The sequence below is a fragment of the Halichoerus grypus genome, chromosome 13 (assembly GCF_964656455.1).
Source record: "Halichoerus grypus chromosome 13, mHalGry1.hap1.1, whole genome shotgun sequence".
NCBI classification, from domain to species: Eukaryota; Metazoa; Chordata; class Mammalia; order Carnivora; family Phocidae; genus Halichoerus; species Halichoerus grypus.
Window position 1 is genome coordinate 66,775,176 of NC_135724.1, and position 22,804 is coordinate 66,797,979.

Genomic DNA, 22,804 nt, shown 5'->3' on the forward strand with positions numbered 1-22,804 from the left:
GTGGTACGTGCAGAGACGGATTCAGTTTGCACCTTTCTGGGGGTGTGTGTCAGTGACCCCCTTTCTGTCCTGAGCTTTCTTTGTATGCTTCAGAGAGACCTCCCCTTGAAATGATAGAAGAAAAATGGTTCATTGGTGGTTGTTGTCAGAGTACTCGTCTGGTCTCGGTTGTACGGTCCCTGCCCGCCGAAATTTGTCTAAGTCCTCCTGGAAGCCCGGGCACCGCAGGTGTGCCGCTGTGGGAAGCCCATGCCCCACGGCCGGCTGGGGCGCCAGGGCTTGCCAGTGTCTGCGGGGAATTTTCCACTCATGTCCGCTTCTGCTGGGGTGCATCCCGTGGCGAGTCTGCCCCCTTTCCGGCGCCAGCGGCCCAGATGCGTTTTCCAAGTCTCCCCTGGGCTGCTCCATTCATAGCATTTTTAAGTTTGGCCTGATTAGATCTCATTTCTGCCCTTAGAGATTCTATAGTGTCACTATTATTTTTCTCAAGCCTTGATATCGACTTCATAATTGTTACTCTGAAGTCTATCTCTGACATCTTGCTTATATCCATATCCATTAAGTCTGTGGCAGACACCATAGTCTCTGATTCTTTTCTTTGTTGGGGGTTCCTCCTCTTAGTCATTCTGTTGGGGGTGGTTGAGGGAATGTACAGAGTCCAAAGTCCTTCATACCTCAAGACCGCTGGAGACTTTCTGCTTGTAGGTATGCAGATATATATTCTTACATCTCAGGCTGATTTCTTGGGTGTTCAGAATGGTTTGGTAGATGTCCAGCTAAATTCAGGGGACTGGTTGAAATAGGGTCCCCTACTCCTCCACCATCTTCCCTCTTTCTCCAACAAAATGGGCATTTAACAAGTGGTTTTCAAATCCAAGAGAACAGATGATGAAGTATCATGGAATTTCACAATCAGAAGGGACCCTGGCATGCTTTACTCTAATACTTATCTCTTGCACGCTTTCAAAATTACCCAGTCTCTGGATTACTCCCTCCTGAGACACAGGCAGCTCATAGTGTTAACTTTCTCCTTCCAGCAAGCTAAAACTGGCTTCCCAGTAACCTCCCCACACTGATCTGAAAACACTCCAGGAAAACAAAACTGGGTTTCGTTTTTCCATGCAAGAACCCCTTGGTCCCTCCACAACTGTATTTCTATAGTGTCGTTGTCCAAGCTTGATGTTCCAGAGACAGGGTTTCAAATGCTTGCTCACCATCTTTCATCTTCCTGGGAATAAAATAGCTTTTTAAAGCTCCTTTCCTAGAGAGAAGTACCTAGAGAGCACCCCACTGACTCTTTGAGGACCGTGAAATCTCTATTTTTTCTCAGCTTTAGATATCTTGGGGTGAGCCCTCTTTGGGGCCATACACATGGGATTCCGGTGGAGGGGCACAGAAGCTATTGGAATCAAGGACAGCAGCCTGAAACCCCATATCCCTCCTTCCAAGAGGAGTGGGCCCTACACTGCCAAGGTCCATGCTCTTATGTCTGAAAGGTCCAGAAGAGGCCGGTAGTGTCCCTGGGGTAGGGCAGGTGCTGGGATGTGACCAGAGAAGGCTCCAGCAGCCTGGGAAGTCACAGTAATGACCCGAGGGCACCATGAAGTGGCTGGCAATGGCTTGGAGGCAGGAAGGTAGTATTGTAGGAAATGGCCTCAATGAGTCATCCAGCCAGAAAAGGGGCATTGATGACTATGATGGGGAATGGGCTAAGGGCACTGGGAGGTGTCTGGGCTCAGGTCCAGGGGGCTGGGAATTTGTGAGCAAAGATAGGAGGGTGCCAATCGGGGCCAATCCCAGGGTGGAGGGGCTACCAAGAGGTGCTCTTGGCCAGGGTCCTGCACCTCGATGTCCCTGCGCCACCCACCCACCAGAGTAGCCTGGCAGGCCGGGGCTCCTCCAGCAGTGCCTGTGGCTCCTGTTGGGGACTTATGCATGGCAGAGGCGCCAGGATCACGGGCAGCCGTGGCCTACCGCCCCCTACATTAATTCTAAGAGCGCTGGCACATGGTGACGGAGTCCAGGATGCGCCAGTGACTTCAGGGGGCCATGGCAGCAGCCCTGTTCGAACCCTGGGGGGGGTCAGTCGTGGTGGTTGACACGCAGACAGGCTCCCAAGAGGGGCTCTTGGCCAGGGTCCCCCCCCCTCAGTGTTCCCGCACTGCCCAACTGCCAGAGTAGCCCCGCAGCTCAGTGCTCAGCCCCCAGTGTGGGCGGCAGCCAGGGGGCTCCACTGGGACCTACACGCAAAGAGGGCAGGCCCCAGGATCATGCCCCAGCAATGCCTATCACCACCTACAATTCTCAGAGCGCCAGCACAGTGAATACCTCCGGCAGCGACAGTGACGTCAGAGGGTCACAGCAGCGGTGGGGGCAGCAGGCAGGCGGCGGGCAGGCAGGCGGTGATAGGACAAATAAAATCCTTAAAAAAATTATTAAAAAAATAAAATAAATAAAAAGCAGAGATCACTGAGATGCCTGGCTGGCTCCGTCAGTGGAGTGGTCAACTCGATCTTGGGGTTGTGAGTTTGAGCCCCATGTTGAGTGTAGAGATTACTTAAAAATAAAATCTTTTTAAAAATGCAGAGATTATCATACTGCATTAAAAAAAGAAAAAGAGGGTGCCTGGGTGGCTCAGTTGGTTAAGCGACTGCCTTCGGCTTGGGTCATGATCCTGGGGTCCCAGGATCGGGTCCCACATCGGGCTCCCTGCTCAGCGGGGGTCTGCTTCTCCCTCTGACCCTCTTCCCTCTCGTGCTCTCTGTCTCTCATTCTCTCTCTCAAATAAATAAAAAAAAAAATCTTTAAAAAAATAAATAAAAAAATAAAAAGATACAACTATATGCTCTTTATAAAAGATACCCTCTAGTTATAAAGGCACAGAGAAATAGAAAGGAAAAAGATGAAAGAAAGATATCTTGTGAAACACAATCACCACAAGAAGGCTGGAGTGGCTACTGATATCAGACAAAGTAGACCTAAAGATAAGGAATATTACCAGATATTTTTTTTAAAAAGATTTTATTTATTTATTTGACAGAGAGAGACACAGCGAGAGAGGAAACACAAGCAGGAGGAGTGGGAGAGGGAGAAGCAGGCTCCCCGTGGAGCAGGGAGCCCGATGTGGGGTTCAATCCCAGGACCCTGGGATCATGACCTGAGCCGAAGGCAGACGCTTAACGACTGAGCCACCCAGGCACCCCGGAATATTACCAGATATTAAGAAGGACATTCAATGATGATAAGAAAGTGAGTTCTTCCTGAAGACATAATCCTAAATGTTTATATACCTAATAATATAGTTTCAAAATACATTAAATAAAAATTGACATAAAAGAAGAAATAGACAAGTCTGCAAACATTTCAAGGAGAGTTGAACAAGTCTCTTAGTAACTGATAAAACAGGTGGGCCAAAAATGTAAGAATTCAGAGAATTAAACAGTACTGTTAATCAACTTGACCTAATTGACATATATAGAGCACCATCCCCAACAATGGCAGGATACACATTCCTTTCAAATTAATATGGAACATATATCAAGATAGACTAATGCTTGGGATGCCTGGGTGGCTCAGTTAAGCGGCTGCCTTCGGCTCAGGTCATGATCCCAGGGTCCTGGTTTCAAGTCCTGCCTGGGGCTCCTTGCTCAGCGGGGAGCCTGCTTCTCCCTCTGCCTGCCACTCCACCCCACGCTTGTGCGCTTTCTCTCTCTCTCTCTGACAAATAAATAAAATCTTAAAAAGAAAAAGAGAGACTAGTGCTTTCCTGTTAGACAAGTTTAATAATCTCAAAATAATTGAAATCATACAGAGTCTGTTCTTAGATCACCATGGAATTAAAATAGATATCAAAAGCAAAAAATATAACTAAAGTATCCCCAAATACTTAGAAATTAAATAACACAAATAACCACCTAGCAAAGAAGAAATCACAAGGGAAATAAAATTTTAAAATAAATTATAATAAAAATACATTTCAAAATTCATGAGATGCTGCTAAAATAGTACTTAGAGGAAACTCATATATTAGAAAAGAAAAAAATGGTTAAGAAACATAATTTAAGGATTGCCTGGGTGGCTCAGTTGGTTAAGTGCCTGACTTTTGATTTTGGCTCAGGTCATGATTTCAGGGTCATGAGATTTGGGGTCTGCACTCAGTATGGAGTCTGCTTGTCCCTCTCCCTTCCCCTCTGCCCATCCCCCTACATGCACACATGCACTTGCTCTCTCTCTCAAATAAATAAATAAAATCTTCAAACAAAACATAATTTAAGCTAGTAACTAAAAATAACAACAACAACAAAGAACCCAAAGAAAGAAAGAAAAAAAACCTAAGAGCAGAAATCAATGAAATAGAAAACAGATGAATAATGAAAACCAACAAAGCCAAAGTGGAATATTTGAAAAGATTATTAGAACTGGTAAACCCCTATAAAACTGATATAGAAAGAGAGAAAACACAATATAAAGAAAGAGTGAAAGAGGAGAGATACCTATACTCTTGGCATTAAAAGGATAAGGGAGTGGTATTAACAAATTTAGCAACAAATTGCCAAAAATTTGACAACTTAGATAAAATTGACAATTCCTTGAAAAATGGAATTTGCCAAATCTGACAAAGAAAAAAATATATGAATAGCCCTATAACTAAAAACAAAAACCCTCTAAAACTGTAATTTAAAACTTCCTTAGAAATAAAATTTCAGACTCAAGTGGTGAATTCCACTAAATGTTTAAGGAAGAAATTATACCAGTTTTTCAGAAAATGTTTTCTAAAATAAAAGGGGAGGGAACACTTCCTAGGTCATTTTCAGAGGCTTAAATAATCCTCATGCCAAAACCTGACCAGGACATTACAAGGAAAGAAAATTACAGAACAACAATGCAAGAACACAGAAGTGAAAGTCTTAAAATAGCAAATCCAATCCAGCAATACTTTAGAAAGGATAATATATCACAATCAAGTGGAGTTTATTCAAGGAATGAAAAGTTGGCTTAATATTTCAAAATCAATCAATGTAATTAGCCCAATTAAATAGTAAAGGAGAAAAAAGTATCCTCAATAGATACAGAAAATGCATTTGACAAAGTAATACAGTTTATATGGACAGAAATGGACAAGCTCACTCTAAAATTTTAACTTTCAGGAAAGCAAAGGACCAAGAAAAGTTGGGATCATTTGGAAGAAGTATACAGTTGAAAAAGTTATGTGAAAAAAGTTCGTGTCATGAGGGTTTGCTCCTAGTAAGGCAAATTAGATTGGTAGCAGAAGACTGCAAACTTCCCCAAACAGAGCTGGTTTCTAATGCTATGTGTAAAAATGGAAATTTCACCATTGCCTGGACATCTTTGAGCCTCACAGGGCCTCCAACGCCTAACTGTGGATTACCCTGCTCTTGCCAATATGCCCACTGCCCAACAGGAAAGGTTCCCACTCCAGGTAGTTTCCCTATCACCTGGCTCAGTGTTCCATCCTCACCCTCCTGGCCCATGAATTATTCACACAAGCCAATCACAGTCTCTGGTGGAAAACAGGGAATACCTCACTCTCTTACTACTACAAACCTTCTTCCCAGTGCTCCTACTGGTTCGCTCTGCTCCTGAGTGCAACCCACATGGGGTGTTTGTGTGGTGTGGTGTGCAGTGTCCTTCCGTGCGCTGGGATCATATGTGACTAATAAACTTCTGTCAGTCATCAGGCCAGTGTCAGGTGTCATGCATTTAACTATCTTGTATTACGTAGGGTGGAGGATCCCACCCTCACCAATGGGATAAATAGGAGGTGATCTGAACAGTGTTTGCTACAAAAATTATGAATCGGAGAAGTCACAGAATTCAAAGAAACACCTCTGCCTTCTATTTTCCAGAAAAAAATATCCCTTCTCTAATTTTTGCAAAATAATTCAACAATTACAAAACAGGTAGGTTCTCCGTATGGTACAATTTATGACTATTATGTTGCCCTCATTTACTTTTTTTTTTTAGAAATCTGTTTCCAGTGTAGAATGTTGATGTATATGTTGGTTATCTATACCCTCAAGTTTAGGAAATTTATTCTGTAAAGGACTAGAGAGTATTTTAGGCTTCACAGGCTTGTTATGGACTGTGTTGTGTTCCCTCCAAATAACATATCTAGAAGCCTGCTATGGTCTTCATCATATGTGTATGATAGCAGATTTGTGTCCCTACCGAAATTCATGTTGAAATCCTGACCTCAAAAGTAATGGTACTAGGAAGTGGAGGGGGGGGGGCTCTGAGAGGTGATTAGGTCATGAAGGTAAAGCCCTCATGAATAGGATTAGTACCCTTATAAAAGAGACCCCAGAGAGATGCCTCACCTTCCCCACCATGTGAGGGCCCAACAAAAAGATGGCCATCTATGAACTTGGAAGTAGGCTCTCACCAAACACTGAATCTGCTAACACTTTGATCTTAGACTTTTCAGCCTCCAGAACTGAGAAATAAATTTCTGTTGTTTATGAGCCACCCAGCCTACAGAATATCTGTTGCAGCAACATGAACAAATTAAAACAAATCCCTGAACCTCAATGTGACTAAAGACAGGGCCTTTAAAGAGGTGATTATAGTCAAATGAGGTCATAAAGATGGGACCATAATCTGAAATGACTGGTGTCTTTATAAGAAGAGGAAGAGACACCAAGGATGAGTGCACAGAGGAAAGGTCATGTAAGAACACAGCAAGAAGCCAAGGAGAGGAGACTCAGAGGAAACTAAACCTGCCAGCACCTTGATCTATGTGTAAAAATGGAAATTTCCCACACATCAGCCTCCCAAACTGTGAGACAATAAATTTTGGTTGTTTATACAAACAAATAGATGTGACTGTGTTCCAATAAAATTTTATTTGTAACAACAGGTGCAGGCTGGATTTGTCCCATGCGCCACAGTTTGCTGTCCCTTCATCTACAGTATTTAAAGCTCTGTATATATAAAGTGAGACATCTACAGTATTTAAAGCTCTGTATATATAAAGTGAGACATCAGATATGAAGTGTGAGCCTCCTTATATAGAACATCATTTATAGATTCAAGACACATTACTCCTACACCCTTTCTAGAAATTCAGCATGATAGATAAAAAGATTTAACTTTCATGTGCGACTTTGTGGTTTTAAAGACGTTATTTATAAGGTTCCCCTCAGTGTATTTCCTTTAACTTATAGTAAGAGGTCATATTACATTAAAACATTTCACACATTTTCCACCTTTTTAGTTTTATGATGAGCATATTAGTATTCTAGCATTCATGGCATGCTAGAAGTGAAATATTTTCCACAGTTATATTTATAGGAGTTCTCTTTTATTCATTTATTCATGTTGAGGAATGCCTGTGTTTATGCTGAAATATTTCCCACATTAGATCCATTTGTTGGATTTCTTTCCAGTCAGAATTTCTTTGTGATTGGCACATAATAAAGGTTTCTTTCTCTTATGAATCCTTTGATGTTGAGCAAGGTATGCATTTACAGTGAAGGCCTTTCCACATTCCTCACACTGATAGGGTTTTTCTCCAGTATGCATCCTCTGGTGTTGAGTCAGATATGCACTCTGACCAAAGGTTTTCCCACACTCGTTACACTTGTAGGGTTTCTCTTCAGTATGAATTCTCTGATGTTGATTAAGGTGTGTACTTCTGCTGAAAGATTTGTCACATTTTTTGCATTTGTAAGGTTTCTCCCCAGTATGAATTCTCTGGTGTTGAGTAAGATGTGTGTTCCATCGGAAAGCTTTCCCACATTCATTACATTCAAAGGGTTTTTCTCCAGTATGGATCCTCTTATGTTGAATAAGGGATGACCTAGGACTATAGGCTTTGCCACATTCGGTACATTCATAGGGTTTCTCTCCAGTATGTGTTCTCAGATGTAAAGTAAGCTGAATGCTCTGGGTAAAGGCTTTCCCACATTCTTTACATTCAAAGGGTTTTTCTCCAGTATGAATCCTCTTGTGTTGCATTAGGGATGAGCTATGACTATAGGTTTTACCCCATTCGGTACATTCATAAGGTTTTTCTCCAGAGTGAGTTCTTAGATGCAGAGTAAGCTGAATGCTCTGAATAAAGGCTTTGCCACACTGATTACATTCATAGGGCTTCTCCCCAGTATGAGTTTTCTGATGCAGAGTTAGATGTGAACTTTGGGTAAAGGCCTTCCCACACTGATTACATTCATAAGGTTTCTCGCCTGTATGAATCCTCTGATGTTGTGTGAGGCACGTGCTTTGGCTGAAGGCCTTCCCGCATTCACTGCACTCATAGCATTTTTCTCCAGTATGAGTTCTCTGATGTAGAATAAGGGATGAGTCCCAGCTGAACGACTTCCCACATACAGTACGCTCAAATGGTCGCTCCCCGGTGTGACATCTTTCATGTTGTATAAGGTGTGTCCCCCTGCTAAAAGATTTGCCACAATTTCTGCATTTGAAGGGCTTTTCTCTAGCACCAAATTTCTGATATCTAATAAGGTATGGGTTAACTCCAGTATGAGTACTCTGGTGTTGAGTGAGATCCAAACCACAGCCAAAGTATTTCCCACATTGGTCACATTTGTATGGCTTTTCACTTGTGTAGATTCTCTGATGATTACTTAGATCTAGGTTATGTGAAAAGCTCCTGCTGTAACAGTCATCTTTACACATTGTTTTCCCTGAAGGACTTGTGCTTTGAGTAACAAAGTTTGATTGCTGTTTAAACTCAAATCCATTATCTTCATGAATGTTCTCCTGAGTCAGGATTTTCTTATGGGTAAATGCCATCTGCCCTGGATGGCTCTCGAAACAGCTAAGATATTCTGGGACTTCTCTGGTGAAGTAAAGGATTCCATTCCTTTTACCTTTGTTGATTATCATACCCTGGGAAAATTCTTCAGAAATTACTTGCTTCAGATTTGACTTTGCAATTCTAGATCTTGTCTCTTGGTCTGAAAGAAATAGAAAATGGAGGGTATTTGACCATTTAGAGAGACAAAAAGTGTGAGCTAGTTGAAGCTACATATAATATGTTCCTATTACTTTTATTCTTTGACTCCCCAAACAGAGGTACGGTGCTTTGACTGATTTCCAATGTCATGGAAGCCTAGAGCCACTATGCACAGGAGCAAGGAAGAAAGGGACACACCAGTGGTTATAGGGGTGCTGCTAAGTGACACAAATGAGGACTGCCTTTCTGGAATGACTGAAGGGTAAAAACAGGGACTGAGAATGGACAAGGGGGCAGTAATGAGGGGAATCACTGGAATAAAGACCCGCAGAAGAAAAGCAGATCAGGGTATAACCCAATGTCACTGTGTGCCTGGGGCACTGTGAAATACCACCACTAATCTCTCAGCCTCCAACCTCTTCTCCCTATTTGCCCATTTTGTAAGCTGCCACAGTTAACTTCCTTGAAACACCAATTCACCAGGTCTGTAAGGATGGTCCCACACCACCCCATTTTCCTGCTGCTATCAGAGGCAATGCATGGTCACTGTTGACTTGAGTAGGGGGGGGTCAGAGTTAGCAAGTGGGCATAAAGGACTCATGCGGAATCCAATACAGTTGAGGGGGTGTGAGAAGACAAGAAACAGAAGAGTTGAGTGAGGTGGAGAGTGATTACGGAAAGTCCTGCTGAGGTTGAATGCAGCAGGAAGCAGAAATCCACGCTGTGGATGCTGGCAGGGAGTGGACGTGGTTACTGGACCACTCCTAGTACACTTACCTAACATTCAAGGTAGATTCAGAGGGAAGGAATGGTGATCAAACAGATGACAGGAAAGAGAAGGAGGTGAAAGTGGCATCCTTGCCCACTGAGGGGCTTCTCTAGAGAGGGCAGAATGCCTGGCAGCACGGGGGGAGGGGCACACCGGAGAGGAGGGAAGAAGAAAGTCAGCACAGTATTGGGGGGGGTGGGGAGGGGCCCAGGTGGGCAGTACATTCCCCGCAGGAGCAGGACTCAGGCAGGAGAGGAACAGGAGTTTCTGTGCAGGGATTATTCTCGAGGCAGTCCTGATTTCCCCTGCGATTTCTCCTATGGCCTGTGCTTCTAGAAACTACTGGCTTTCTACACAGCCTTGTGCATGAGCTCCCAGGCCTCCTTCCCATCTCTTCACCTGGAGAGGGGTCCCTAGGGATGTCCCTCCATGCCATCCATGCCGATCCACCTTGCTCCAGCCGGGAGATCACATCAGGCTTGAAATCCTGGCACCCTGCTCAGAAAAGACAAGAGGTGCAAATGTTGGGACAGTGACAAGCATGTGCCCAGGGACTTGCCCCTATTTCCCTGTCTCCAGGACCTTTGCAGCATGAATGATGGGTGACCCCGGGGTGGGGGTGGGGGCAGCCTCAGCCTCCTGCTCCCGACCACACAGAGGACAAGCAGTGGAAACACCCTGAGTCTGTGTCCTCTAAACATCAAAATATGGCCCCATGGGTCAGAGACCTCAGGGCCTTGGGACTCACAGTTTGGATAGAGAAGAGAAAGCAGACTCCTCATTCACCAACTCATATTGGCAGGGTAGGTACACACAGGCCTTCAAGGACTGTTAGTGGACTGTGCCTCTCAGAGTCTAAAACCCCTTCCCAGTCTTTGTTGCATCTTTTAAAATCATGCATATTTTCATTATAATCTATTATATCTGTGTTTATTTAACATAAAAATAATCACTTGCCAAGTTAAATTACTTAACATCTCCCCTCTTCCCATCAGCTAAGCAGAACCTGAGCAGATGGCACCTGTGTTCCCCGACCCTCCCAGGGTGCTGCCATGGTGGGCCCAGGGCGACTCTTACCCAGGGAGGCCAGGCTCCTGTACTTCTCCAGCATGACCTCTCGGTACAGTGCCCTCTGAGCAGTGCCCAGGTGCTCCCACTCTTCCTGGGTGAACTCTACAGCCACGTCCCGGAATGTCACTGGGTCCTGAGACATTACCAGAGGCAGCGTTAGGCAGTGGGAATGCCATGCACAGCACATCACAGAGGGCAGCATCCCGGCAGGCAGGGGAAGGTATATACAAAGAAACTGGCTTATATTGTGCTGAACACAAGACATTAGTGCATCTGGTTCAAGCAAGAACAAGACACCAACACTGAATCTGCTACTCTGATATTCTCCTGGAAGTTCTAGTCTGTGCAGTAAGAAATTCCAGAAGAGTAATGACAGCTACAGACAGTTATGAGACTCCCTGGGGTGATGTCAAGGGCAAAGAAGCAAATTGTCATTGAATCCAGAATCCGAGGAATATGCATTTATTCAGGGTAACAGACTGAATTGTGCTCCTTCCCCACCCGTCATATGTTGAAGCCCCAACCCACAATGTGACTATATTTGTAGATATGGCCTTTAAAGAGACAGTTCAGGTTAAATGAGGCCATAAGGGTGGGGCCCTAATCTGACGGGTCCTTGTAAGAAGAGGAAGAGACACCGGGAGTGCATGTACATAGAGGAAAAGCCATGTGAGGACACAGAGAGAACGTGACCCTCTACAAGCCAGGAGGAGACCTTTCACCTGATGGCACCTTGATCTTGGACCTCCTGCCTCTAGAACTGTGAGAAAATGAATTTCTGTTGTTTCAGCCATGCAGTTGGTGGTATTTTGTTAAGGCAGCCCTGGCAGATGAACAGAGATCAAACATGTGCATTTGAACAGTCTATTGTTTAGGGGTGTATGTGGTAAGACCATAAAGAAGAGCAAGAAGAAGATTCCTACAAATTCCAGAGTAGAGACTGTTTGAAGGAGGAGGGAGAGGGATGTTGTTTTTAGGATGAAGAGACGGATAAAAAGGAAGTATATCTATTAAGTTATATGGAACAGGACAAAAGAGTTACCGGAAGCAAGGCTGGTCAGGGCAGTGCAAACAACAGGGAACTAGGTGCTGTGATGTGCAGACTGATGCTGAGGGACAGCTTCTTGGTGGCTCTGCATCTCAACGGTGTGTGTCTTCCTTATTCTTCCACCCGCACGCAGCACACTCTCCTGGCCCTTCCTGCTCAGACCCCTGGCTCCTCCCCATCTTTCTCCTCCTTAAATGACTGGGGTCCACAGTCCTCTGCACCAACAGCCCCCCCTTGAGGTCTCCCTAGGCTCATCCTCTCCTGGGACCTCAGGACCACTTTTTGTCCCAAACTCCCAATGTGAGCTTTCAGGTCTGAATACATGAGTTGTCAGAACAGAGTGAGAGGAGAAGAGGAAGTCAAGGGCGAAGTTGGGCGGAACAGTGTCATTTCCATCACTGAGAACATGCCCTCCCCCACAGAGGTGGAGACCCCATGGGCAGAAATTCCCCAGGTAATAGTGGGTTCGTCACCACAGCTGGAGACCCCGTGGGCAGTGGGGACTCTCTTCTCCATGAGACAGAGATTCTACAAGTGGTGGTGCCCACCTTGCCATGAATGGAGCCGCCTCACCAAAGAAGATCCACGGATGTCGCCCATGGCCCAGGGCAGCAGAGACCAGGGGGCCAGACCTGTGAAGGCTGAGTCACATCATTGTAGGGCATCCTCACCAAAGCCGTGAGAGGACAAAGCCTGAGAGATCTGACCAGGGTAGCAGCTACTTCAGAGCCCCAGTCACCGAAGCTGACACCCACGCAATCCCAAAATTCAAGACGGCAAAAGGACTAAAGCAGCCTGTTCACCAGCTGAGAACATGTCCCCCCAGTCTAGTCAGACAATGGCTGAGTAAACACCACGTTCTCCTTCATCTGGTTTAGTTCATCCAACAAGTACAAGCTGAAATGTAATCCCAGTAATGAGAAACTAAATACCGAAGCCTTTAAATTTTTGCAGATCATCAACTTGAGAATTTTGAAAAGATACTTTTAATTTATAATAAAATTTTACAGCCTGATTTTTCGAAAAGTAAAAAGCTGCAAGTGCCTATTAATAGTTTTAAATGATTTTAATTAATAAGAATGAGTCAGGAAAGAATGAGTATGCAACATTATGTGTTACAAAAAACCACCTGTTCTTCAAACAAAATCCTGACCCATGTGGGCAGCAGGCTTTGAAAGTTAATAAATCCATCTAAAGATTTAAATGTAGACACAGACACTTGGTTTGGCTGTAAACTGATTCTTTGCTTCTGGTTAAATATGTAAGACACATATGATAAGAAACTGTCTTATGTTCTTGATAATTCCTTTCAGAAGTTCAGTATCTAAAATAGAAAGGCACTTTTAAAGGTAGTGGTCACTTCCTTAACCATGTTCTTGAAGAATAAAGTCTTCAGGAAAGATCACAGAGGGAGAGGGACATTGTATATTTGTGTGTTGATTTTTCATTAAGAAAAAATGGAATGAAAGAACAGAAACTTTCAGTAATTGGGTAATATAATGAAAAATATTTTGTTGAACATATATTTTTCTAAATATTTGATGATAGGCTTGTCTGGAGAATATTCATAATGGCGACCAGGAATAAATGTGAAAAAATGTGAAAAAACTAAAATACTAAATATGAAAAAAAAGATTTAAATGGGAACAAACCAAGATTTTTTTTTTTGTTGTTATCGTTTGCTTTTTGTTTTTAATAAAAGAAGCCAAATGAGGGAAACTTGCCCAATTAGGCATTGGTCCAAAACTATGATTATTAAAACAACATTATATTTATGAAACCAGGCAGCCTAGATGGCCTGGAAATAGGTGCCAATTTAGACACAAACATGGCCTTTTTAGGCAGCAAAAGGAGATGGATCATTCAAAAATGGTACTGGACAACTGGCTAATCACCTGGAAAAAATAAAAAGAAGATACCCACCTTATACCATTCTTTTTTTTTTTTTTATTTTCTTGAGAGAGAGTGTGTGCACGTGGGGGTGGGGGAGGGGCAGAGGGAGAAGGAGACAGAGAATCTTAAGCTGAGCATGCTGAGCCTGGAGCCTGACACGGGGCTCGATCTCACAACCCTGAGATCATGACCTGAGCTGAAATCAAGAGTCAGACACTTAACTGACTGAGCCACCCAGGCGCCCCCTTCACACCATTCTTAAGGACAAAATATATTAGTTTTTAAAGCTATGATAGTCACAATAGTTATATGGATTGAAAAGAATAACCTTGGGGAGGGCTGACACCAAGGCCAGGATCCATTCTAAAACCAGAGGCACACTTGAAAACAAAGAAATCAGATTTTCTGTACAACCTAAACAAGTTTGAATTTTCCCAACTAACTGGGAAAAGGAATTTGCAATATCTATTATTTTCAAAGGATTGATAATCTTCTATGTAAAAAGTTCTTATAAATCAATAAGAATAAAACAAATAAGAGAAAATGGACATAAGATATGAGTGATTCACAGAAGAAATTCAAATGGTTAAAAAATACATGAAAAGATGTGTGTGCCTGGATGGCTCAGTCAGTTAAGTGGATAATTCTTGATTTCAGCTCACATCATGATCTCAGGGTCCTGGAATTGAGCCCCATGCTGAGTGCGGAGTCTGCTTGAGGATTCTCTCTCTTTCTCTCCCTTTGCCCCTCCCCCTGCTCATACACTGTCTCTCTAAAATAAATTTTCTTTTTCTTTCTTCCTTCCTTCCTTCCTTTCTTTCTTTCTTTCTTTTAAAGATTTCCCTTATTTTTTTGTCAGAGATAGAGAGAGAACAAGCAGGGGGAGCAGCAAGCAGAGGGAGAAGCAGCCTCCCCACTGTGCAAGGAGCCCGATGCGGGACTCGATCCCAGAACCTGGGATCGTGACCTGAGCCAAAGGCAGATGCTTAACCGACTGAGCCACCCAGGCGTCCCTAAAATAAATAATCTTTAAAAAAAGAAAAAAATATATGAAAAGATGTTCAAGCACACTAATGAAAATTTGAAATGGAAATTAAAGGAGTAACTTTTTTTTCCTTTACTGTTAAATTGGCAAAGATTAAAAACTTTGCTAGACTTCAGTTTCCAGTAATTGACTGATTGAGTATCCAAAAGTGATCTTCCAGCTGAGAACAAATAAAAATCCTGGATAAAATGTCTTTCAGGAAAAAACTATAAAACTTTACTGAGACATAAGAAGACTGATTACTAAAATGGCATACATTCTTTGCAAATTTATGATAAAATTAACTAAAATGCAAAATGAAATTTTTTACTTTGCTAAAAAAAGACACAAAAATTCATCTGGGAGGAAAATCAAGCCAAAAGGATTTTACAAAGCTAAAATTATTAAATTACCTTTGCTTCAGTTCAAAAACTGCTTTCATTTAAAAATAAATGCCTGGCTGAACAGATAACCTCCAAACCTGGTTCTTGTATATTTACTAATTTAATATCATAAAGGTGATATTACAAATATCTGGAGGGCAAATTATTCAATAGATAGTGCTGAAGTCACTTGTATGCAACAAATTGGATAGCCCAGATGAACGAACAAATTTCTAGAAACACCCAAACTACTAAAACTCATTCAAGAAAAAATTTAAAAATCTGAGTAACAGGTAAGGAAATTGAATCAGTAATCAAAAATCTCCCAACAAAGAAAAGCCCAGGATCAGATGGCCTCACTGGTGAATTCTACCAAACACTTGAAGAAGAATTAACACAAGTTCTTCCAAAAATTGAACAGAAGGCAACACTTCTTAACTCAATCTTTGAGGCTAGATTTACCCTTATACTGAACCAGACAAAGAAACTATAAGAAAGGTACAGATCAACAACCCTTATGAATAAATATACAAAAACCCTCAATAAAGTGCTAGAAAATCGCATTCAGCAGCATATTACAAGGGCTATACAACATGACTAACTGGGATTAATCCCAGGAATGTAAGGGTGGCTCAACATACAAAAAATCCAATCCACATAACACACCACATTAATGGAATGAAGGAAGAAAATTACATGAAATCTTAATTGATTCAGAGAAAGGATGTGACAAAATCTATCACCCTTTCATGATGAAAACACAACTAGGAATAGAAGGGAACTTCCTCAACATGGTAAAGGCCATATGTAAAAAAACCAACAGCTAACATCATACTTAATGGTAAAAGTCTAAAAGCTTTATCCTCCAAGATGAGGAATAAGACAAGAATGCCACTCTTGCCATTTCTATTCAACATACTACTACAAGTTCTAGAGAAAGCAATTAGGCAAGAAAAAGAAATAAAATGTATCCAAATTGGAAAGGAAGAAGTAAACCATTTGCAGGTGACATGATCTGATATGTAGAAACCCCTAATGATTCCATAAAAAAACTCACCAAAGTTTTAGGATATAAAATTAACACCGAAAAACTGGTTATATTTCAGGTGCAGAAAAAGCATGTGACAAAATTCAACATCTGTTCATGATACAAATTCTCAACAAATTGGTATAGAGGGAACATCATATTTAATGGTGAAAAGCTGAGAGCCTTTCCTCTAAGATCAGGAACAAGAGAAGGATGCCCATTCTTGCCACTTTATTCAACACAGTACTGGAAGTCCTAGCCAGAATAACTGGGCAAGAAAAAGAAATAAAAGGCATCCAAATTGGAATAGAAGGAATAAAACTGTTGCTATTTGTAAATGACATGATATTATATATAGAAAACCCTGAGGATGCCATCAAAAAAACTGTTAGAATTAATAAACAAATTCCGTAAAGATGCATGATCAACACAAAAAAATCTCTTGTGTTTCTATACACTAATAATGTACTATCAGAAAGAGAAATTAAGAAAACAAGCCCATGTACAATTACATCAAAAAGAATAAAACATCTAGGAATCCATTTAACCAACAAGGTGAAAGATGTGTGTATTGAAAACTACAAGACATTAAGGAAAGAAATTAAAGAAGACACAAATAAAAGGAAAGATATTTTGTGCTCATAGACTGGAAGAATTAATATTGTTAAAATGTCCATATTACCCAAAGCAATATACAGATTCAATGCAATCCCTATCAAAATTACAATGTGACAATTCTGTTTTCACAGAAATAGACCAATCCTAAAATTTCTATGACACCATAAAAGACCCCAAATAGCCAAAGCAATACTGAGAAAGAACAAGGCTGGAGGCATCGTATTCCTTGATTTCAAACTATATTACAAAGCTACAGTAATTAAAACAGTATGGTATCAGCATAAAAACGGACACAAAGATCAGTGGAACAGAATAGACAGCACAGAAATAAGCCCATGCATATGTGGTCAATTAATTTATGACAGAGTAACCAAGAAAATACAATGGGGGAAAGGACAGTCTTTAATAAACGGTGCTGGGAAAATTGGACAGCCACACAAAAGAATGAAATAGGACCACTATCTTACATCATACACAAAAGTTAACTTAAAATGGATTAAAGACTTGAATTAACACCTGAAACCCTAAAACTCCTACAAGAAAACATTTGAATCTGACACCAAAAGCAAAAACTACAAAAGCAAAAATAAACAGGTGGGACTACATCAAAGTAAAGAGCTTCTGTATAGCAAAGGAAACCATCATCAAAATGAAAAGGCAACCTACTGAATGAGAAAATATTTGCAAATATATATTTGATAAGGGGCATTAATCCAAAATATATAAAGAACTCCTACAATTCAATAGTAAAAAAAACAGACAAACAAATAATCAGATTAAAACATGGGTAGATGATCTGAGTAGACATTTTTCCAAAAACATACAGATGGCCAACAGACACATGAAAAGATGCTCTACATCATTAATCATCAGGGAAATGCAAATCAAATCCACAAGGAGATATCACCTCACACCTGTTAGAATGGCTATTATCAGAAAGACTAGAAATAACGAGTGTGGGCGAGGATGTAGAAAAAAGGGAAACCCTCACACACTGTTGGTGGGAATGTAAATTGGTGCAGCCTCTGTGGAAAACAGTATGGAGGGTCCTCAGAAACTTAAAAGGAGAACTACCATAGGATCCAGCGATCCCACTTCTGGGTAGTTATACAAAGAAAACAAAAACACTAGCTCAAAAAGATATCCATACCCCTGTGTCCACTGCAGCATTATTTACAGTAGCCAAGATATGTAAGCAATACAAGTGTCCATTAATAGGTGAATGGATAGGGCGCCTGGGTGGCTCAGTTGGTTAAGCGACTGCCTTCGGCTCAGGTCATGATCCTGGAGTCCCTGGATCGAGTCCCGCATCGGGCTCCCTGCTCGGCGGGGAGTCTGCTTCTCCCTCTGACCCTCCCCCCTCTCATGTGCTTGCTCTCTCTCATTCTCTCTCTCTCAAATAAATAAATAAATAAATAAATCTTTAAAAAAAAAAAAATAGGTGAATGGATAAAGGTGTGGTGTATACATACAACGGAATATTACTCAGCCATCCCCACACAATGCCATTTGTGACAAAATGGATGGACCTTGAGGGAATTACGGTAGGTGAAATAAGTCTGGCAGAGACAAATACCAAATTATCTGTCTCATATGTGGAAAATCAATCAATAAATAAATAAACAACACCAAGCTCAGAGATACAGAGAATAGGTCAGTGGTTGCCAGAGGTGGGGGAGTGAGGAGTGGGAGAAATGGGTGAACTATTTTTTGTTTGTTTGTTTTGTTTTAGTTTAACTAAATTAGCTTTCTTTTTTAAAATTTTTAAAATTTATTTGAGAGAGAGAGAGAGCACACATACATGCATGTGAGTGTGGGTGGGGGTGGGGAGGGACAGAGGGAGAGGGAGAGAATCTTCAAGCAGACTCCCGGCTGAGCCTGGAGCCTGATGCCGGGCTCAATCCCAAGACCGTGAGATCATGACCTGAGCCGAAATTAAGAGTTGGCTGCTTAACCGACTGAGCTATCTAGGCACCCCTAAATAAGTTAACTTTCTAAAAAAGAAAAATTGGTTGTATTTCGACATACCACTAATGAAAAATACCAAAAAGAAATTAAGAACATGATTCCATTTACAATAGCATCAAGGAATAAATACTTAGGAATAAATTTAACCAAGGAGGTGTAAGACTTATACACTGAAAACTACAAAGCACTGTTGAAAGAAATTAAAGAAGACCAAAAGAAATGGAAAGACATCCTGTACTCATGGACTGGAAGATTTAATATCACTAAGATGTCTATATTACCCAAAGCAATATAAGATTCAATGCAATCCCTATCAAAATCCCCATGGTGTTTTTGCAAAAATGGAAAAACCTATCCTAAAATTCATACAGAATTTCAAGGAAACCAGAATAGCTAAAACAACCTTGAAAAAGAAAAACAAAGTTGGAGGACTCACACTTCCTGATTTAGAAAACTACTGCACAACTATAGGGATCAAAACAGTGTGGTACTGGCATAAGGACAGACATGTAGACCAATGGAATGGCACTGAGAGCCCAGAAATAAACTCTCACCTTTATGGCCAATTGATTTTTGAGAAAGGTGCCAAGACTATTCACTGGGGCAATAGGCAGTGCAGGATAAACTGGATATCCATGTGCAAAAGAATGAATATAGACCCTTACCTTACACCATACACAAATATTAACATAAAGCAAATGAAAGACATAAATTTAAGAGTGAAAATGATAAAATTCAGAAAAAACATAAAGGCAAATCTTCATGACTGTGGATCTGACAAATGGTTCCTTAAATATAACATCAGAAGCACAGGAAATAAAATTTAAAAAAATAAATTGGACTTCACCAAAACTTAAAAGTTTTGTGCATCAAAGGATACTATCAGGAGAGCAAAATGGCAATCCACAGAATGGGAGAAAATATTTGCAAATCATATATCTAGTAAGTGCTTAATATCCACAATATATAAAGAACATGTACAAATTAACAACCACCAAAAAAAACAAAAAACAAAAAACAAAAAAACAACATAAAAATGGACAGGAGCACCTGAGTGGCTCAGTTGATTAAGCATCTGACTCTTGATTTCGACTCAGGTCATGATCTCAGGGTCCTCAGCATGGAGTCTGCTTGGGATTCTCTCTCTCCCTCTGCCCCTCCCCCTGCTCATGCTCTCTCTCTCTCTCTCTCTCTCTCTCAAATAAATAAAGTCTTTAAATAAAAATAGAAATGGACAAAAGACTTAAATAGACATTTCTCCAAAGAATATATATATGTATATGTACATGTATACATACAGCCAATAAATACATGAAAAGATGCTCAACATCATTTGTTATTAGGGAAATACACATCAAAACCATAATGAAATTTTACTGCACATCTACCAGGATGGTTGTAATAAAAGCAACGGAAAATACCAAGTGTTGGTGAGACATGGAGGAACTGACACATTTATGCACAGCTGGTGGGAATGTATAATGGTACAGTTGCTGTAGAAAAGTTTGGTGATTTCCTCAAAAAGTTAAACACGGTACTACCATATACCCCAACAATTCCACTCTTAGGTATATGCCTCAAAGAATGGAAAACGGGGATTCAGATAGATACCTGTACACCAATGTTCACAACACCATTATTCACAATAGCTAACAAGTGGAAACAGTCCAAGTGTCCATTAACAGATGACTGGATAAACAAATGGGGGATATGCATACAATGAAACATTATCCCACCATAAAAAGGAGTTAAATTCTGATACATGCTACAACATATATTATATGTTAAGAGTGAGGAATTATCTCTTAGTTTATTTATTTTTTAAAAGATTTTATTTATTTATTTATTTATTTATTTATTTATTTATTTATTTATATAGAGGAGCAGGAGGAGGGGCAGAGGGAGAGGGAGAGCGAAAGAATCTCAAGCAGACTCCATGCTAAACGCAGAGCCCAATGCAGGGCTCGATCCCATGACCCTGAGATCATGACCTGAGCCAAAACCAAGAGTCGGACACTTAACAGACTGAGCCACCCAGGCGCCCCTATTTCTTAGTTTATATAGTTTCTGTTTGGCTTGATGGTAACTGGGTGGTGATAATTGGTGACAAGTGTACAATACTGTGAATGTAATTCACAATGGAGTGTATGCTAAAAAATGGTTAAAATGGCAAATTTTATGTTATACATATCTTGCCACAATAGAAAAAAGCAAAGTGATAACCTGTGTGTGTAGCATTCTACCACTTGGGTGAAAAAGAAATGGGTGAAGGATACAAATTCAGACGGTTGCATATGTATAAATTATCCCTAAAAGAATACACAGGAGGTTGTCTGCAGAGGACAACTGAGGGGCTGGGGGCAGAAGTAGAAGACTTGCATTTCTCTGTTCACCCTTTTGTATGTTTGAATTCTCAATTATGTGCATGTATTACTTATTTAAAAATTTAATCACTTAAAAAATTCACAGAAGTGGGCTTTAAATAAACATTATGACCCCAATAAATAAACATGCAAAGGTCAGAAAGAATAAACACACCCTCCCTGACTCCCACCTGCACAGAAAGCAAAGTCCTCAGTGTCACCTGTGCCTTGGCCATGTCCTCTTTTCCAGGAAAAGCTGCAGAGAGAGAGAGAGAGAGGACACGTGAGTGCCTGCTCCTGTGGGCTCAGAACTGTCCAGAGAGGACCGCTCACCTCTCCCCCGGCACCCCAACAGGGGCATAAAGGACACGACCACTTGTGCCCCTGGGGCTCTATACCGTGAAGAAAGAGTGGGGCTTTTTCCTTGGCTTTCTGGTCTTTTCTGACATCTGAGGCACTGACAGCATAGGTCCCTTCTCTCTTGGGACCAGCTCCTCCCATAAAGAAAATTCCAGGCCCCGATGGCTTTCAATGATGAATGAATGCTATCGAACACTTAAAGGCAAAATACACAAACTCCATCAGAAAATCGAAAAGAGGGGTGCCTGGGTGGCTCAGTTGGTTAAGCGACTGCCTTCGGCTCAGGACATGATCCTGGAGTCCCGGGATCGAGTCCCACATCAGGCTCCCTGCTCAGCAGGGAGTCTGCTTCTCCCTCTGACCCTCCTCCCTCTCATGCTGTCTCTCATTGTCTCTCTCGCAAATAAATAAAATCTTAAAAAAAAAAAAAAAAAAGAAAATCGAAAAGAAGGGAATGCTTCCTAACTCATTTCATGAGGCCAACACAACCTTGCTATTCAAACTTGACAAATCATTACAAGACAATTAAAGACCAACACCAGGAACATAGATACAAAAATCCTCACCACATATCAGCAAATCAAAAGCATATGTATATATAAGTGTGCAGGTGTGTGTATATCTTCCAGTGGAGTTTATCCCAGAAAAAAAAATGCTGGTTTAAGATTAGGAATTTTATGTAACTAATCACATTAAGATCATATTAAGAGAATGAAGGGGAAAATCATATCTTAATAGATGCAGAAAATCATTAGATAAAATTCTACACTTGTTCATGATTAAAATGCTCAGCACACCAGTAATGAACTTACTCAGTTGATAAACGGCATCCACAAAAAGTACCTACAACTCACATCATAATAAATAATGACACATTCGATGTTTTAACCCTGATATTGGGAACTAGGCAAGGATGTCTGTTCTCACCATTTCTATTTTACATTGTACTTGAGGTCCTAGTCAGTGAAATAAACATGAAAAACTAAATAAAAAGCATAAATAGTAAAAGGGAAGAAGTAAAACTGTATTTGCAGTCAACATGATTTTCTCCATAGAAAAACCTAAGGAAGCCATAACACACCTTTAAAAATGAATAAACTAAGCAAGGTCATAGGATGTGAGAGTCTCCTGATTTCTTACTAACCTTAATACTCCAATCCCAGGCCATAGTTAAAATTCTTTATACTACATTTTCCCTGTTCATCTAACTGGCAGTTTCTGTCTCCTGGTTGGATACTTACTGATACAACTGTCACGGGAAAAAACTACTCTTGCCCTCTACTTCACTATATACAAGAAATTAATTTGAATTATATTGTAGATGTGAAGAGAAAAGCTAAAA

General features: G+C 41.0%; 1 protein-coding gene across 6 annotated transcripts in view; it reads right to left on the reverse strand.

Moving 5' to 3' along the window:
- LOC118535809 (zinc finger protein 354C-like) overlaps nucleotides 1-22,804 on the reverse strand; it is a 37,708-nt gene that overhangs the window by 8,599 nt on the left and 6,305 nt on the right. For 2 of the 6 annotated variants that reach the window (XM_078060660.1, XM_078060661.1), the window contains exons 2-5: nucleotides 21,294-21,358; nucleotides 10,785-10,911; nucleotides 10,107-10,202; nucleotides 6,845-8,939 (exon numbers count right to left, since the gene is read on the reverse strand). In XM_078060660.1, the coding sequence (XP_077916786.1) occupies nucleotides 7,378-8,939; nucleotides 10,107-10,202; nucleotides 10,785-10,911; nucleotides 21,294-21,358 (1,850 nt within the window). In that variant the 3' untranslated portion in view covers nucleotides 6,845-7,377. Of the gene's footprint in view, nucleotides 1-2,328; nucleotides 2,423-6,844; nucleotides 8,940-9,715; nucleotides 10,203-10,784; nucleotides 10,912-21,293; nucleotides 21,359-22,804 lie in introns of those variants that run through there. The other 4 variants (XM_078060666.1, XM_078060665.1, XM_078060662.1 and 1 more) reach the window with 4 other exon arrangements.